Source organism: Lepidochelys kempii, chromosome 1, assembly GCF_965140285.1.
Source record: "Lepidochelys kempii isolate rLepKem1 chromosome 1, rLepKem1.hap1, whole genome shotgun sequence".
In the NCBI taxonomy this organism is placed as follows: Eukaryota; Metazoa; Chordata; order Testudines; family Cheloniidae; genus Lepidochelys; species Lepidochelys kempii.
Window position 1 is genome coordinate 144,329,231 of NC_136380.1, and position 18,575 is coordinate 144,347,805.

Consider the following 18,575-nt stretch of genomic DNA (forward strand, 5'->3'; position numbering starts at 1 on the left):
TCTTTGCAGCTTTCACACTTTCCCTTGACCGAACTTGAGTTACTTTGAGCACACAATGAAATTTCCACTTCTTGCACTTAAAACAAAGGTGATGCAAAATAATTGTTCAAGAGAGGTTAAAGATCAGCTCCAACTAATCTGCTGTGATAAGGCCATTTAGCATTTGAAGACCCAAGTCTGACTAGCTGTTATTCTTTTCTGCAGCCCACAGTCCCTTTTTCTGCAGCAGTTGTTATGCTCTGGGAAACAAACTCATTGCTGTTGTGCCAGAGCTGAATGTCAGAACTGGCCCGGTATTAGTGAAAAGGACATTGTTTAATCTGCACTGTCCCACGGTAGAGCTTTGGCAACAATTTGTTTGATAAATTAACTGTGCCATTGTGTACTGGCTCAAATGCTGGTACTGCCTGAATGACAGATGTTCTTCTGGTTGTATGACAGATGACAAAGAGCCAGAAATGGATTTACTTTGCTTAAATTAAAAAAAAATGTTTCAAAATTCTGTTCAAAATTCCAAAGTATTTTACAAAGGCACTGAATGAACACAAACTGTTGAAATGGTTTACATATTTTACACTGAATTGATCTAAGGGCAGAATTTATGGGAGGGGGCTGAGAGACGGGTAAAACTGATGTTGGGGTTGAAGTGATGAGGGGCCTGGAGGCACAGAACTTATGTGAAGGGAGAGCAGAGATATGGGCAGAACTGGTGTGATATGGTAATGTGGCATGCAGTGTTGTTGTAGCCATGTTGGTCCCAGAATATTAGAGAGACAAGGTGAGTGAGGTAATATCTTGTATTGCACCAACTTCTTCTGGTAAGAGAGAAAAACTTTTGAGTTTACACAGAACTCTTCTTCCTGAAGCTCAAAAGCTTGTCTCTCTTACCAGAAGAAGTTGGTCTAATAACAGATATTACCTCACCCACCTTGTCATGCTAACGTGGGGGCAGAATTTACTTGGGGACTGGATGGGGACAGACTGGTTTGAGGGTTGGCAGCAGGATTGCCAACGCTCCAGGATTGGCCTGGAGTCTGCAGGAATTAAAGATTGTCATGTAATGAAACCTCCAGAAATACATCCCACCAAAATTGGCAACTCTAGTTGGCAGATGTAGGAGTGAGAGCTCCTGCAGTAAGAGCTACAATCACTTTACTCAATAAATTTCAGAGAGTTGGCATCAATAATTGTCATTCACACACTGAGGCCAGACAGAGGCAGTTCAAAAATCGAAAAGACCAAAAAACCACAATATAATCTTCTCTCTCAAACACACATGTGTGCGCACACACAGAGACCCCCAACATGATGTTTTGGGGTTTGACTCATGAATTTTGAACCTTTGGGATTGGCAGTACTGGACTGATTTCTTTTAATGTCTAGTTTGCTTGTCATCCACTTTTCCTCAATGATATGATCTTGTGTTGTACACACATTAAAGAGGCAATGAATACACAGGGGAAAATGTGCACACATCCAAGTGGAAGAGGGTTATTTATAGGTAGCTCAAGAATTTGTTTTACTTGTCTTCAATGTTCCTTCATGCTCTAAGACTCAGTATGGCAAGGAGAGTCTGATAATGTTCTGATAATGGTAGGTAAAACACTAGTAAACAGGTAAGAAACTAGGATTAAAAATTAGCATTCCTTCTTTCCTCACAGCACAGGTTCACTAATCTACATAAAGGAATGTCCAATCCATTGGCAGAGAAGTAAAATAGTTGTTATCAGTCTGTTTTAGAACCATAAAGAGTAGCTCTTTTAGATTTTGGAGAATAAACCATCTTGTCCTACTTACCATTTCTGTAATGACCTAGCACCAGCGGGGAAACAAGTATATGATGGTGCACATCCTACTCATTCAGATGCTGAAAAGACTAAGGGCTATAAACAATCTGCGCATCTAGGAATTCTCACACCATTTCTGGAGTTACTGCATTTCTCCCTTTGTGAGCAGCATGTGCATCTCAAATGAACGCAATCTGTATACAAATGAGGGATTGAGTAATATGGGTAGTGATTGGTCAGCACTGTTGGTAAACTGCCATTCTGAAGAAAAGTCAAAGTAGAAAATAGAAAATGCAATAGAAAATGCTGACCACAAAGCTTCACTAGGGCCCTAAATATCACTTTGTTACAGGGAGATCCCACCAGTTGAATCATAGTAAAGGTTTAGCAAAATCTCAACTGAGTCTTTTAAAAACCATTTCAAATAATTTTTGTGTCATTTCAGGTTAAATGTATGATTTTCCAGACCCAGCTTTGCTCCTGAGTTGAAGCTGGGGCACTGATGCATGTGACTGAAGACATCTGCGTAGCAATAGGAGTAACACAAGCAAAGTCGAGGTATGCTCCCGCAGTTGTGGGCAGGGAGAAAGGAGACAAGGCTCTTTGCCTTGTCCCGAGTTACTTGGTCACTTTAGAAATCTGGTGCTAAGCAACAGGAGGAAATGTCTTCCCCCGAATGAGCCCTCTGCCAAGAGTCAGCATCTTCCATTACTGGCAAGATTGATGCAAAAGGCCAGTGCTCTGCTTTGCTTTCTGACTTAGCTCCAGATAGTCCTTCCTACCTCTGCTCCCACAGTGTTGTGTTCAGCCATTGAAATGATGAAGTTATACAAGCCACAGTTTCTGCTGATTAGGAATCCTGCAGCTTCTTTTGATTTCAAGGCTATAAGGCCATTAAGGACCCAACACCTCTGCCCTGTGGGGATCCCACAGGAGCTGGAGGGCCTTTGCTACCCTGACTTTATTGCACTGGTGATGTACCACTGTGCAATTCCACAGGTGCTAGTGAAAAAAAAGGCTGCATCCTGCTTACCAGTATTTCCTGTAAACCCTGCTCTCAGAAACCTAGGAGGGGAAGTATCAGAGGGGTAGCCATGTTAGTCTGTATCCACAAAAATGAGGCGTCCAGTGGCACCTTAAAGACTAACAGATTTATTTGGGCATAAGCTTTCGTGGGTAAAAAACCCCACTTCTTTCGATGCATCTAAAAAAGTGTGGTTTTTTTACCCATGAAAGCTTATGCCCAAATAAATGTTAGTCTTTAAGGTGCCACCGGACTCCTGGTTGTTTTTCTAGGAGGGGAAGTTAACATAGTGGGTCAAGTTAATCCTTGGTGTAACACCACTGATTTGAATTGGTTTACACTGCAGCCCACGTTCAAATGGCTCAATCTCTTCTGTCAGGTCTGTTCCTCTGGTCAAATGGTGAGGATGAAGACTTCATTTTCTATCCATACACCGAGTGAGCTGTGAAATGTTAGTTTTAGTGTGTACACACGTTTATTATTCTATGACTATAGCACCTAAGAGCCCTACCCAGGGGCCAGCAGGGCACATGCATCCCTCTGGGCTAGGTGCGGGCTGCAGCAAATAGCAATGCTGGGCCGAAATAGCTCTTTTCTGAAGCCTCCAGCATGAGTTTACAAATTGCAAATTATTTCCCCGGAGCCAGGACGAGAAGAAAGCCCCATAGCTGTGTCCTTTCACTCCCTTCCCCGGACACAAAAGGCCTCCCCCGGAACTCAGTGGCGACCGCCCCCCAGGAACGCCTGTCCATAAATAGCAACCCTCTCGCCGCTGGCGCTAAGCCAGGTCGTAACTTGCAAGTCAGGGCGCAGCAACCACCCACCTCTCCCCATGAGGCACCCGCCCGCGCCTCTCTCCTCCAGAGCCGGAGCCACAAACACATAGATTACTCGCAACACCCAGTGCGCCCGCGCGCAGCTGCGGCTCCTCCCCTCGACCTGCACGAGAGGGTGGAACAGGGCGAAGGGGCGGGCTACAGAAAGACGGGACTCGCCGCGGCTTTTGATTGGCTGGCCGGCCGGCCGGGGCGCCTGGGTCGCCTCTCTCGCGCCACTTTCGGGCGCGTTGGCGCGAGCGGAGGGTGCGTGGTCTGGGCCATGGCGGAGAGCGAGAGCCGGCGCGGCGGTGAGAGGCGGGCGGGCGGGGCTGTGCGACTCCTGCAGGGGGGCTCGCGCAGCCGGGGGGCAGGGTCTGCATGGCGGCGGTGCAGGGGGTTGTATTTGGGCTTCCTTTGAGCTTGTCTCCTGAGTTCTTGGGCGGGGGTGGCCGTGCTGCAGGGTCTGGGTGGGGCAGCTGGGAGTGGCCGCTTTTGGTTTTTTTTTGGGGGGGGACACACTTCATTGGTGTCTCCAAGATTCTGCTTGGAAGATGACAGGGAAGGTGTGTTGAAATCGAGTCTGTCCTAAAAAAATAAACACACAGGCGTGTTAAAAGAAGCTAGTGCTGACACTGGTCTCCGTCGTCCTGCTGAATTTGTGGTTTTGCATCACTTTTTTGTTTGGTTTGGGGTTTTTTTGGGAGAATGTGTTTTTTTTTTTTTCCGGGCTGGGTTTTAAGCTCCTACATAGAGGTAAATGTCTGTACCCGAAATGCTGTCAAGTGCATGGAGTAAACACAGGGAGGAGAGAACTGTAATCCTTTTTAATTTTAAAGAAACCTGCTGTTTCATGAAAACATAGGCATGATTTTCATCGACACTATCAGACGTGTACTCCTTCCCCCCACCCCATCCCACAAGATGTCATTGTTTTTAGGACAGTTGTCCGTACTTGATAGGTTGTGACTTTCCTCATTATTATCACTGTTTTGAGCCCTGAATTTCTTCACTCTCTAAATCTAGTAAAATCAAAATTGGGGTACAGAGAAATTGTATTCAGTTTGCTTAGAGTGAAAATACCTTGTATATGCAAAAAAGTTTAATTCTGTGTATTTTACGTAAATATTTTTTGAATGGCTGTTGTGGCTTAACAATAACTAAAACCCACTTCTATTTATATTATAAAAGGAGTACTTGTGGCACCTTAGAGACTTGCCAATTTATTTGAGCATAAGCTTTCGTGAGCTACAGCTCACTTCGTCGGATGCCTCCGATGAAGTGAGCTGTAGCTCACAAAAGCTTATGCTCAAATAAATTGGTTAGTCTCTAAGGTGCCACAAGTCCTCCTTTTCTTTTTGCGAATACAGACTGACATGGCCGCTACTCTGAAACCTATTTATATTATAGCGCTTAAGAGCCCTAATCATAGATCAGGTCCCAATTGTTCCAGGTGCTATACAAACATGGAACAAAAAGATGGTCCCTCCCCTAAACAGTTTACAGACTAGTATAAGATAATGGACAATATGTGGATACAGACAGACTGGGGGTACCAAGAGAGAGTGACGGTATTGGTTAGCATGATGGGCAATGGCCTCAACATAATAGCAACCTAACCATTATCAAGTTTTTATTTTGGTAGGTATCACAGCAAAGGAGAGTTTTAAGAAGATTAATGTGCTAGTTTTGCAAATGTTTATGGGTAGCTTCTCCTAAGCATGAGGAGCAGCATAGAAGAAAGCATGATGTTGCTTGATCAAAAATTTAACAAGTGGGCAATGGAGGCTGGCATCGTGGGCGCATTGAAGGCGGGAGTCGACAGCTTGATAGTGAAGGAAAGATGATAGGTAGAGTGGGGACAAATAATTTATGTTTGATGCAATAGAGAAAGAGGAGCCAGTGGTTGAGTGCAGCAAGAGTGGTGACATGGTCAAAGTTAGGAAAATAATTTTTGCAGCAGTCTTCTGAATGGTTATAATTAGGGCCCTACCAATTCACTGTCCATTTTGGTCAGTTTCACGGTCATAGGGTTTTAAAAATTGTCAAATTGTCAATTCCGTACATCAATCGTTCTTTTTCATTACTTTCACTGGTGACATTTTACAACATTAGATTAGCACTCTGGTTAGGGGTAACCTGATGGATGGTGTGTCTTATGCAGTTTTGGATACAACAAGAAATCAATTGAAAACACACAAAGATTATTAGAATTCCAAATAGGATAGTCAGGATTCCTTGAAACAACCAGTTTCCCAGACTAGAGAAATTGAATAAGTTACTTATCCATTTCCACAAGGAACTTGGTTCTTCGTGGGGAAGGTATGCAATTTGCTCCAGATGGCTAGCACGATTTATTACCTCATCAGTATTATCAGGTATATATACACAGCATTCTGTTCCAATTAGAGCACAGGTCCCTCCTTTGGCTGCCAGTATTATATCTAATGCCCGACGATTTTGGAGGGCCACTTGTCGGACCGCTCCTGCTTCTTTGGCTAGAGCTTTTAAGCTCTCTCCTGTTTCATTGGCCATGATCTCAACCACCGCTTGTAACCTTAAAAGCCTTTTTGCATGGTGGATTACCCCCCCTACTGGGACTAAAGAAATGCCAACAGCTTTTTCCCGAGTTAGGGGCTTATGTTATCCACATACCATTTAGCATCTGGCAAGTCCCTCCTTTTTCGCCTGAAATTACAGAGACGATTCGTGGGAGGGATTGAAGCACCCGGAATTGTGGGAAAAGCTGAGCAGGATAACAGATACCTGACCAATTTGCTGGTAACACAGTGTAAGCATTTTCCCCACAAACCAATGATGTCCCATTAAAGCTGGGAAGGGTTGACTGCAACCCTTTGACATGTAAGAATTTACGAAGGAGGAATAGTATCCCCCAAAGGGCACAGGATGATTTTCACTGGGAGAAGAGGTAGTATTCACATGACATTTGTAGATGGTGCTGTTTTTCTCCGGGAGGCTGTCGGAGGAACAAGAGATTGAATCTTTGGTTTGGTCCCAGGTTGAGAGGAAGTTTATCTTTCCATACCTGGTTCGCCATTCTCCAACCTTGTTTGAATAGTCCCATACACCGTGGGACACGATGTATTGGAGACAGCTGCTCCTCCCTAGATTCAGCCCTGTCCCATTACACACCCAGCACCAGTGGCCCTTTCCTTTCACCACACTTAAGTTTAGGAACATATGTTTTTCCCAGCCCCCAAGTGTCATTTTCCTTCCATGTCCTTTTAAGTGGATAGGGTTCTCCAGCAAGCTCTGAGGAATTCAAAGGGATTGCCATGGTGGGGATACTAGCTTGTGAGTGAGCTGGGATGTGGCTGCAGACCCAGCAATTAGAAATATTCAGGATCTGGGCTATCTGCACCTGTTGTTGGATGAAAGAATTGTCACTGTCGCTCTGGATTCCCCAGACCTTCAGGACATAGTAGCTGAGGATTAAGCTTCTCAAAGGACACAAGTTGGAAGCAGGACCCTTTCTGGTCCGACAACCCCTTTCGAGGGAACCGCAGTCACGGTTTTCCGTCCACCAGGCAGCAGGTGCTAGGCTCACTACTGCTTCTTCTTTGTTGGGTCCTGCTGTCTGCTTACCCTCTGCTTCTGGCAACCCTTATGAGAGCGCAGACTGTAAGGTATTGCAGGCTGTTCCTCTTTGTCTTCTGGGGTTGAAGCTGGTTCTGCGTGGTCTTGCAGAGGTGCTTGGTCCCCTTGAGGTGGCGCTGGCTTACACTGTGAGGCGTGGATCCATGCAGCGATGCCGGATAATTTCACTGCTGTCTGGGTGGTGAGCAGTACCTGGTATGGACCCTTCCACCGGGGTTCCAAGGCGTGCTTCCGAAGGTGGTGCCGCAGGTAGACCCAATCACCAGGCTCAAGAGTGTGACAGGCAGCAGAGGTGGGTTCAGTCGGCCAAGCTGCTTGCACCTGCGAATGGAAGGAGCTCACAGCTTGGATTAACCCTTTGCAGTACTGGAGGAGCGTGCTGTGAGTTAGGTTTAGGTCTGGGGCTGGGGTAATAGTAGCCATTGTTCGCATAGGGCGTCCCATGATGATTTCAAATGGACTCAATTTGTGTCTCTGGGATGGGGATGACCGAATTTCCATAAGGGCCAGTGGTAAAGCCGCTGGCCAGTTTAACCCTGTGGAACTACGGATTTTTGCCAGCTTATTTTTAAGCACACCATTTCGCCTTTCAACTGCCCCTGCACTCTGTGGATGGTAAGGGCAGTGCAACAGGTGGGTGACATGTAATACCTGGTTTAGATGTTGAACAATTTTTCCAGTAAAATGTGTTCCCCGGTCACTAGACAAAGTGGCAGGAATTCCCTTGGTAGGGATAATGTGGTTTAACAGACATTTTGCAACGGACAATGAATCAGCTTTGCGACAGGGAAAGGCTTCAATCCAACCCAAAACCAGACAAATTATAACTAAAATAAATTCATATTTCTGCCACTTTGGCATTTGTACAAAATCAAGTTGCCAGTGTAGGAAAGGTGCTTGAGGCAAACCCCGGAACCCTTGTGTTACTTTTACAGATTTGCCTACATTGTGGCTTTGACAAGTAACACAAGCGGCACAGTGGCAGGTTGCAAAGGAGCTGAAATGGGGAGCCCACCACCCCGCCTTACTCATAGCAGAGGCCATCCCCTCCTTGCCGACATGCGAAACACCATATAGCAGGGCGGCTAGAGACAGGCAGAGTGAGAGGGGGGCTACAAAGGTACCGGTGGGTGATCGCCAAAAGGAATCAGAATGCAAAGAGCAACCCAAAGCACTCCAGGAGTCTTTTTCTGTTTCTGGGGCAGAATCCTGGAGCTGAGCGAGATGAGACAGGGATGGTGGCGTTACAGAGACAGAGAGGGGACCAAGAAACGCTTCTGGTGAAGGTTTTATAGTGGCGGCATGTTTTGCAGCAGCATCAGCAAGTGCATTACCTTTTGCCACCTCGGTGTCTGCCGCTGAGTGGCCAGTACACTTAACAATTGCCAATGTAGACGGTAGTAAAACTGCATACAGGAGGGCGGCAATGTAGGGGCCATTCTTGATAGGGGTACCAGTAGAGGTAAGAAAACCTCGAGCCTGCCAGAGGGTGCCAAAGTCATGCACAACCCCAAAGGCATACCGAGAATCAGTAAAAATAGTGGCAGAGAGCCCCTCGGCTAGAAAGCGGGCACGGGTTAGAGCAATCAGTTCAGCCACCTGGGCAGAGGTCACAGAGGGTAAGGGCGCAGCTTCTATGGTCTCAAAGAGAGAGACCACAGCGTACCCTGCAAGAAGGTGGCCTTGGTCATTTCTATAACAGGACCCATCAGTGAATAATACCAGGTCAGTGTTAGGGAGAGGTACACCTGAAAGGTCGGGGCGCGGGACAGTGATAGCGGAGACAGTTGCAAGGCAGTCATGGGGTTCACCATCACTAGGTAAAGGAAGGAGGGTAGCAGGATTTAACCGGGAGCAGCGCTTAATAGTGATATGTGAGGCTGAAAGCAGCAAAAGTTCATACCTAGTGAGGTGAGCAGAGGAGAGGTGAGCAGTGTTGCATTGCAGAAGGAGAGTTTCCACAGAATGGGGAACCATGAGAGTGAGAGGAGAGCGGAGGACAAGGGACTCAGACATCTCGACCAGGCGCGCTGTAGCAGCTACAGCGCGTAGGCAAGGGGGTAAACCCTGGGCTACAGGGTCCAAGGTTGCAGAAAAATAAGCCACCAGGCGATTTCTGTCACCGTGCTCCTGAGTAAGAACCCCGAGGGCACAAGCAGATTGTTCGTGACAGAAAAGGGTAAAAGGCTTGTCATAGTTAGGTAACCCTAAGGCAGGGGCAGAGGCTAAATTCTGCTTAAGGGAGATGAAAGCAGCATTTGCTTCAAGTGGCCATGGCATGGGGTTAGGTACAGAGGATCGAGTGAGTTCTTGGAGTGGTTTAGTCAGAGAAGCATATTGGGGGAATCCATTGCCTACAGAACCCTGTCATACCTAAGAATTTTCTGACCTGGTTGTGGAGAGCAAGGCTGGGGAAAGCTAAGGATGGCTTGTACCCGGGCTGGATAGAGTGTACGGGAGCCCTGGGAGAGAAGGAAGCCTAGGTATGTGACAGAGGTTTGGCAGAGCTGCAATTTTGTGCGAGAAGCCTGATGACCCTTGTTAGCTAAAGCTGTGAGAAGTGTTAGAGAATCAGTTTCTGAGGCAGACAGAGAGGGGGAGCACAGGACTAAGTCGTTCACATATTGGATCAGTGTGGATCGTGATGGGAAAACCAGATCAGCGAGATCCCTGGCTAGGGCTTGAGAAAAATAGGATGGACTCTCTGTATACCCCTGGGGAAGGGTAGTCCATGTATATTGCTGACCCTTGTAGGAGAAGGCAAAGAGATACTGGGATTCAGAGTGAACTGGGACAGAGAAGAAAGTGGAGCACAAATCTACAACAGTAAAGTGGGTTGCATTTGGAGGAATAGACGCTAGTATTGTAGCAGGGTTAGGAACCACTGGAAAAGAAGGTCTGACAATACGGTTAATAGCTCGAAGGTCTTGAACAAATCGCCACGATTTGCCATCAGCCTTTTGAACTGGGAGGATAGGGGTGTTACAGGGGCTGGAACAAGGGACAATAATTCCTTGTTCTTTTAATGCAGATATAACTGGAGCAATCCCAGCCTCTGCCTCAGGATTCAAAGGATACTGAGACAGGCGAGGCAGAGGTTTGGAATTGTCTACAGTAATCCGAACTGGGTCAGTATTTAGTCGGCCCACTTCAGATGGGTGAGATGGCCATAGGGAGGAAGGAACCTGAGAGATTAGGTGCCCTAGGGACGGAGTTAAGGGACAGCAAAGGACCGGAGTGGAGAGGGAAGTTTCAGACAGCAGGGAGGCTACAGAATCTCATACGGAAGGCTGAGGGATTTGCAGATAGACACCATCTGGGGAGCAGTAAATAGAACAGCCAAGTTTGCATAGCAAGTCCCGTCCCAGAAGGTTTGCAGGGGTGGAATCAGAGAGAAGGAATGCATGCTCCTCAGAGAGGGGACCGACCTGAACAGACAAAGGTTTTGAGAGGGGAAAAGAGGTAGGGATCCCTGTAATGCCAACAGCAGACACAGATTTTCCAGATCGGGGAACCTCAGGCAAGTCAGTGGTGCGGATTGTAGAAAGAGAAGCTCCAGTATCAACAAGGAAAGGGAGAGAGAGATCATTTACAGTCAGGACACATTCTCCAGTAGGGGACAGAGGTAATAAGGGAGCTAAAACTTTGTGAGGTTCCCCAGCATCCCGTCGTTGGGGTGAAAAATAGGGTTGGGGATCAGCTAGAGGAACCAGCGGGGGGTTCACTTGATTTCCCATACAATTATTAGGTCATCTGGGACACTCTTTTTTCCAGTGTCCAGGCTATTTACAGTAGTTACAAACCCCAGTTAATCCAGCCCCCCACCCCCTTCCGCAACCCCGTCCCTGTCCCCGGTGTGGTCTGCTTAATCCTGAATAATGCTGTATCTGCAGAGCCATTAACTTTTGGGAGGACTGTTCCTCCTTTCCTTTTAAAGTGCAGTGGCAATGCTCTGCTACTGCCAGCAATTTGTCCATGGTTTCAGTCTCCCATCCCACACTCATTCGTTTTAACATGCTGCCTGTGGCAGGGAGAAGACCATCAACAAATGCATGTGCCAAGGCCCCCTCCCCATTTACATCGGGCTCTTGTATTCCTGAATGTTGTAGGAAAACATCAGTTAGCCGGGACCTATAGTCGCCTGGGCTTTCTCCTTGCCCTTGCTTACAGCAACGTATTGCTGTCCAGTTTGTTTTAGGAGACCACACTTTGGGAATGGCTTGATGCAGGTGCTTCCAAAGAGCCATACACCGGTCTCTGTATGCCGAATCTGGGCCAGTACTTTTTATGGTTGAGTGGTGTGCCTCAGCTGGCCAGTCTGCAGCAGCCAATCATTTTTCATAATAACTGGCAGGAGCTAACAATTTACACAGTTGGAGGAGATCTGTCTCAGAGGGTTCATAGGTTTCACAGATTAACAGAAACTCCTCAGCAAATTTGACAGAGTTTTCCTGTGGTTTGGGAAAACTTTTAACTATAGATAAAAGTTCCGTACGAGTCCAGGGTTTATAATCCCATATGGACTCATTTTCTCCCATCTCTCATGGCTCCCAGATTCACACACACACCACGGGGAAGACGGATAGACACAAAGACAAGACAGTCCTCAAACCGGTTAAAGCACAAAAATAATAATTACCTGAGACGTCTGATTCCAGAAGCTGGATCCAAAGACCCCTACCCGAACAGAGTGGGAACCAACAAGTTCAATGGCGTAGACTGCGCTGCTGCTGTGTACCTTTCTGTCTTGTGGAGGATCGCTTGGACTAAGCGTCCAGGCGCCGGCTGCCACGATCGTCCTGCAAGGCAGTCAGGGATCGCACAGCCTCAGTGAAGCCGCTTGCCATCTTGGTGGGACCTCCAAATTGTCAAAGTTTGACTCAGACTCACAATTTATCAGACCACTCTGTTTTATTAGCAAAGCTGCTCTGCTAATACATTTAGAAGTGAGCCCCCCGAGTGGGGCTTGTGTCTTTTAATTTATACAGTTTTTTGGAGAACAAGTTACAGAGAAGTTACAGACAAAAGAAGAAAAAGATTTTAGTCACCACCCTTCGAGATCCCTGAGACCAGTCACGTATCTTCAATTACCTGCCACCCTTAACAATCAAAAGTAGAAGAATCACCTCTGTAAAATCAGGATGGTAAATACCTTACAGGGTAATCAGATTCAAAACATAGAGAATCCCTCTAGGCAAAACCTTAAGTTACAAGAAGACACAAAAACAGGAATATACATTCCACCCAGCACAGCTATTTTACCAGCCATTAAACAAAAGGAAATCTAATGCGTTTCTAGCTAGATTACTAACTAACTAACAGAAGTTCTGAGACTGCATTCCTGATCTGTTCCCGGCAAAAACAGCACACAGACAGACCCTTTGTCCCGTCCCCGTCCCCCACCCCCCGCCTCCAGATTTGAAAGTATCTTGTCTCCCCATTAGTCATTTTGATCAGGTGCCAGAGAGGTTATCTTAGCTTCTTAACCCTTCACAAGTGAAAGGGTTTTGCCTCTGGCCAGGAGGGATTTTATAGCACTGTATTCAGAAAGGTGGTTACCCTTCCCTTTATTTTTATGACAGAAGGCTGTTCCAGAGCTTCACTCCTCTGATGGTTAGAAACATTTGTCTAATTTCAATCTAAACTTGATGTCCAGTTTATGTCTATTTGTTCTTGTGTCCACATTGGTGCTTAACTTAAATAACTCCTCTCCCTCCCTCGTGCTTATTCCTCTGATTTATTTATAAAGAGCAATCATATCTCCTCTCAGTCTTCTTTTGGCTGGCTAAATTCTTGGCATCTCCTTTCATAAGACAGATTTTCCATTCCTCTGATCATCCTAGTAGCCCATCTCTGCACCTGTTCCAGTTTGAATTAATCTTTCTTAAACATGGAAGACTAGAATTGCACACAGTATTCAAGATGAGATCTCACCAGTGTGTTGTATAATGGTACTAACACTTCTACGTCTCTGCTGAAAATACCCTGCCTGATGCATTCAAGCACTGGTTGTCAGTGAAATAAAAGCATAAAGAAGGAAGTTAGATGTCTAAAATAACCTTCCTTTCCAAATCATGGATAGTGACAGCTGATGCACCCCTAAAGGAAGTTGGGTGGCAGCTTAACAATTGTCACCTTTCCCTTCCTGAGTCTACTATAGGTGCATTATTACCACAATCTACCTATTCTGCAGCTCAGCAGCTCCCACAATCCTTGATGTCTGAGCTACTCTCCTCACTCAGCAGCTTCATGGCGCCAGATCAGCATTTTGGCGCCACTGCTTTGTTCATGCCTCTTCTGCGCCCACTTGCAGCCAGATTCTCTCCCTCCACAGCAGCGTGTGGATGGCAGTTCTGTTGCACCCACCTATCTTCTACCTTCAGTGTGGTTTTTTTTGGAGGGGGGGGCAATGATGAGCCGTGGTCTCACACTAGCCGTTTCCTTCTCACTGGGTTGGTTTTTAGTCAGATGACTGAACCCACCTGGAACCTTCCTGCTGGCTCCTTTGCACCCTTTTGGTATGGCTGAGCAGTTTAAAAAGCACTGAACAAAATCTAAACAGTGCTCTGTCTATGCGACAGCCTTCCTGGCCTTGGCAGATGATGAGATGTGCTCAGCCTTCGGTCCCTAACTCTGTTAGGTCCCAGGGCCATGAGTCGGGCAGACAGGTGGGATCCCCTGCTCACCGGAGCAGCTGCAAGTCCACCGGGAGGAAAATAGACCAGGAGTTCCTGAGCAGAGCAGGGAGAGATTCCAAAGAGAAGGAGTACCCCATGTTGTTCATTGTTCAAAAGCATACGGGAGGAATCCAAGCCATAGACTCAAATGATTCAACAAGTGGATGAAGAAAACAAAGTTTCAGATGGAGACCCTGACCTCTGTGGTGTCATGCCTGTCCAAGGAGGATTTTCTGACTTCAGTGGATCTGGCAGACATGTACTATAGTGGTCCCTCGCTCTCCAGTGGGGAGGGAGGCCACTCTGCCTCACTGTATTGGGCGGTAACTCTCGGGCTTGGGTCACGCTGGCGGGGCCGAGCCATAAGCCGTCTATAGTTCTGTGGCCTATAGAAGCAAACAGGCAATAACAGTCTGGGGCACTTGTCCCCACCCTCAGTTGGGGCAGAACACTGAGTAGTTTTTAGCATGTAGCCCCTCAACTGACGCTGGCAGTACTTAATAATCTAAAACTCTGGCCCTTTGAGTGAGGCAAAGCTAGGGCAGGCTGTAGCTTCAGGCTCCTGGCTAAGGCAACCAGCAAACATACACAGTCTGGGGCCTCCAGCCCTTTGGGCAGGGCCGAGCAGGGAGGAGGCTGTAACCAATGTTCCCTCTAATTTTTTCAATCCATGCAGAGAATGCATTTTGTTATGTGCAGCACCAGTATCGAGGTGATGTGTGCCACCAGTAGAAACAAAAAACATATATATAATTCTTTAAAAAGTTACCATAGGTATGGCCAATGGTACATGTAAAAGGGGCTGTAAAGATTTCCTGGAATCTGACATTTTAGGACCAGATCCTCAGCTGGTGTACAGCAGCCACGAAGTCACTGGAACTTCTTCGATTTACATTAGCTGAGGATTTGGTTCTTCAAGTGTATCATATTAGAATGGCTTCCTTATCACTATTGCAAACACATAGACTGAAGTCTTATGCATATAAGAGGCTTTTCTGAAGGGCAGAAAACAATGAAATCCTATAATGTGCTATCATATTTCAGGTTGCAGTTCCCTTTCCTCAGAATTTAATCTGGTGGCTGGCAGTGCACAGCTGAACCTAAACTGATATTCCGCACCCAAATGAAATGAAAACTCCATGGTATCTTGAAGGTATTTTTCTTTGGCTAAAGGTAGTAAAGTGTGGCATTTCACGGTCTTGTATCAATCTTGGTTTAGGATGTGGATCAGGCTCAATAAGGTGTATATTTCTGGCAGATAAAATACTGCTTATCCCCATAAATCTTGTGTAAACAGAGGCATTGCAGAACAAAGAACAAACATTTAATTGCTGTAACAAGATCTCCCTAAAAAAAAAAAGGGGGGGGGGGCTGGGGCCGAGGGAGAGAAACGCCTGTCGTGCTGCAGCCCTGGCCGGGGCTGGGGCTGTGGGAGAGAGGTGCCTCTCCTGCACTCCCCAAGCTCCTTCAAACCCCCATCACCACCCCCCACCTCACCCCACTGCCCTCACCCACCCTCCCTGCACATTCTCCATGCTCACCTGTGTGCGTGGCCCTTGATGGCTCTTGTGCGGCTGAGCAGGCATGCACCTTAGAGGGAACACAGGCTGTAGGCTAAGCCTCCTGGCTCAGGTAGGGATGAACGCCCACACAGTCTAGGGGCTCAGGAAGGCGGGCAGCACCAACCAAGTCTAGCATCCTAGCTTGACGGACAGTAGACGTACATAGCCCTCCATGGTGGGGAGTCTGCCACCTCGGGTGGCGTGGCAGGGGGACGCAGGCCCACCTGACTCCTCCACATTCCAGCCCAGGGCCCTAGCAGTGGTGGAGTGATGCGCCACTGGGTCAGCAGGGATCCATCCGCAACTGACCTAGAAACAGTCAGCAATGTAGCCAGATAATCGTCTGCTGCCCTGGACTACTTACCACACCCTGGGGAGGTAGGATCTCTGGAATCCGCAGTCCTCTGGCTCCTCTGGGTACGTGGCAGATGGCAATCCTGGCAACTCTTCTTCTGGGTCCGTCTCCTCTGCAGGATGCTGCAGAGTTCAGATTCAGCTGCTGGGAGCTGTAGCAGAATAGAAGCGTCCATCTCCTTTCCTGGCTGCTGCTCACCTGAGCTGTAGAGCCCTCCCTTTATACTTGCTGTCCCATCCTGGCGTGGTGAGCGGGGTCAGTTTGGCTCTGCCGACCAGGGAGTGTAGAGGTCCCTTGCTCTCCTGTCCAGAGGGAGGCCACTCTGCTTCGCTACACATACCTCCACATTTGTCAGCCTTGCTGTCACAGGTTCCTAAGATTTGCTTGTGGCAGGAAGTAACATCAGTACCGGATGCTCTCATTCGGCTTGTCCTCTGCTCTCAGCATGTTTACAAAGATGTTGTCAGTAATGATAGCCTGACTCAGGTTGCAGGGTATCCACCTGTCAAGGTTCCTCCCCCACTCTGAACTCTAGGGTACAGATGTGGGGACCTGCATGAAAAACCTCCTAAGCTTATCTTTACCAGCTTAGGTCAAAACTTCCCCAAGGTACAAAATATTACACCCGTTATCCTTGGACTGGCCGCTACCACCACCAAACTAATACTGGTTACTGGGGAAGAGCTGTTTGGACGCGTCCTTCCCCCCAAAATACTTCCCAAAACCTTGCACCCCACTTCCTGGACAAGGTTTGGTAAAAAGCCTCACCAATTTGCCTAGGTGACTACAGACCCAGACCCTTGGATCTTAAGAACAATGAACAATCCTCCCAACACTTGCACCCCCCCTTTCCTGGGAAATGTTGGATAAAAAGCCTCACCAATTTGCATAGGTGACCACAGACCCAAACCCTTGGATCTGAGAACAATGAAAAAGCATTCAGTGTTTTACAAGAAGACTTTTAATAAAAAAATAGAAGTAAATAGAAATAAAGAAATCCCCCCTGTAAAATCAGGATGGTAGATATCTTACAGGGTAATTAGATTCAAAAACATAGAGAACCCCTCTAGGCAAAACCTTAAGTTACAAAAAAGATACACAGACAGAAATAGTTATTCTATTCAGCACAATTCTTTTCTCAGCCATTTAAAGAAATCATAATCTAACACATACCTAGCTAGATTACTTACTAAAAGTTCTAAGACTCCATTCCTGTTCTGTCCCTGGCCAAGACGACTACAGACAGACCCAGACCCTTTGTTTCTCTCCCTCCTCCCAGCTTTTGAAAGTATCTTGTCTCCTCATTGGTCATTTTGGTCAGGTGCCAGCGAGGTTACCTTTAGCTTCTTAACCCTTTACAGGTGAGAGGAGCTTTCCCCTGGCCAGGAGGGATTTCAAAGGGGTTTACCCTTCCCTTTATATTTATGACACCACCTGTGCCCCTTCTTGGACAACATTTGATCAGAACGCCATCCCCGGAAATAGCACAGAGAGCCACATCGCTGACATTGAGTTTTCTATAAGCACCTGGCTTTATCATTGTCAAAAAAATAACACACTTCGGAATGGACATAGATACCTTGATAGCAAGGATCTATCCATCACTAGAAAGGTTCAAGAAGATTCAGAACCTCTTCACGTTGTTTGGGAGCTGCAAGAGGCCTGCTATAGCACTGGGCCTTCAACTACTAGGCCTTCTCCTATCGTGCATAGGGTTCACTCCCTGGGTGCAATCATGCATCAGGTGCCTTCAGGCCTTCATCACAAAGGTACAGGACCACTCCTTTGGAACACATGAAGGATCACGTAAGGGTCTCAGCACAGGTGTTCAACTCCTTAAAATGGTGGTCAGCCCAGGGCAATGTACACAAAGGTATACTCATATGCTGCCCAGATCCTCAGGTTCTCATAACCAACTCCAGCCTGGAGAGCTGGGGCTCACGCCTTGGGGCCCAAACAGCTCTAGGCATCTGGAGCCTGGAGGAAAGGGCCCACAGCATAAACCTTCTAGAGCTAAAAGCGATCAAGCTGGTGCTATGAAGGTTCCAGCCCAGCCTAGAGGGGAACACTGTCCTGATTCAGTCAGACAACATGACCACCATCACTTGTGAACAACCAAGGGGAGCAAGGACCCAAGTGATACATGCAGAAGCAGTGGAAATTATATGGTAGGTAGAGAACTGTCTCTTATTCCTCAGAGCAATTCATGTAAAGGGAGACCCGAACCAAAAGGCAGATTAGCTCAACAACTCTGAGTGGTGCCCGAATTAGGGAGTCTTTGAGTTAATTGTCCAAATGTTCAGCATTCCCTCAACCGATCTATTCATGAACCATATGAATGCAAAGAGACTAAAGTACTTCACCAGGGAGGTAGATCCCAGATCTGGGGGACAGATTGCCTGTTGCACAGATGGCTGCAGGTTCTCCTCTGTGTTTCCACACTTCCTATTACTAGGGAAGGTGGTTGAGAAAATAAAATGAGAACAGATAGCAGTCATATTGATAACTCCACATTGCCTGAAGAGACTGGTTTTCAGACTGAAAATAGGACCTCCACTACAACTCCCAAAGAGGTGGGACATCCTCTCACAAGGTCGTTTTCATCATCTGGTAGCTAGTTGGCTGCATCTAACAGCCTGGCTATTGAAAGGGAAGTGCTGGTCCCACTGGGTTTGTCTTTCGAAGTCATCAAGACACCACCTTCATCTAGAAGGGTATCGACATTGAAAATGCATTT

General features: G+C 47.0%; 1 protein-coding gene across 4 annotated transcripts in view; it reads left to right on the forward strand.

Moving 5' to 3' along the window:
• The first annotated feature begins 3,856 nt into the window (after positions 1-3,856).
• The window catches only part of POLA1 (DNA polymerase alpha 1, catalytic subunit), a 351,812-nt gene continuing 337,093 nt past the window's right edge, over positions 3,857-18,575 (forward strand). For all 4 annotated transcript variants that reach the window (XM_073357730.1, XM_073357757.1, XM_073357749.1 and 1 more), the window contains exon 1: positions 3,857-3,937. In XM_073357730.1, coding sequence (XP_073213831.1) covers positions 3,910-3,937 — 28 coding nt within the window. In that variant the 5' untranslated portion in view covers positions 3,857-3,909. The remainder of the gene's footprint in view (positions 3,938-18,575) is intronic.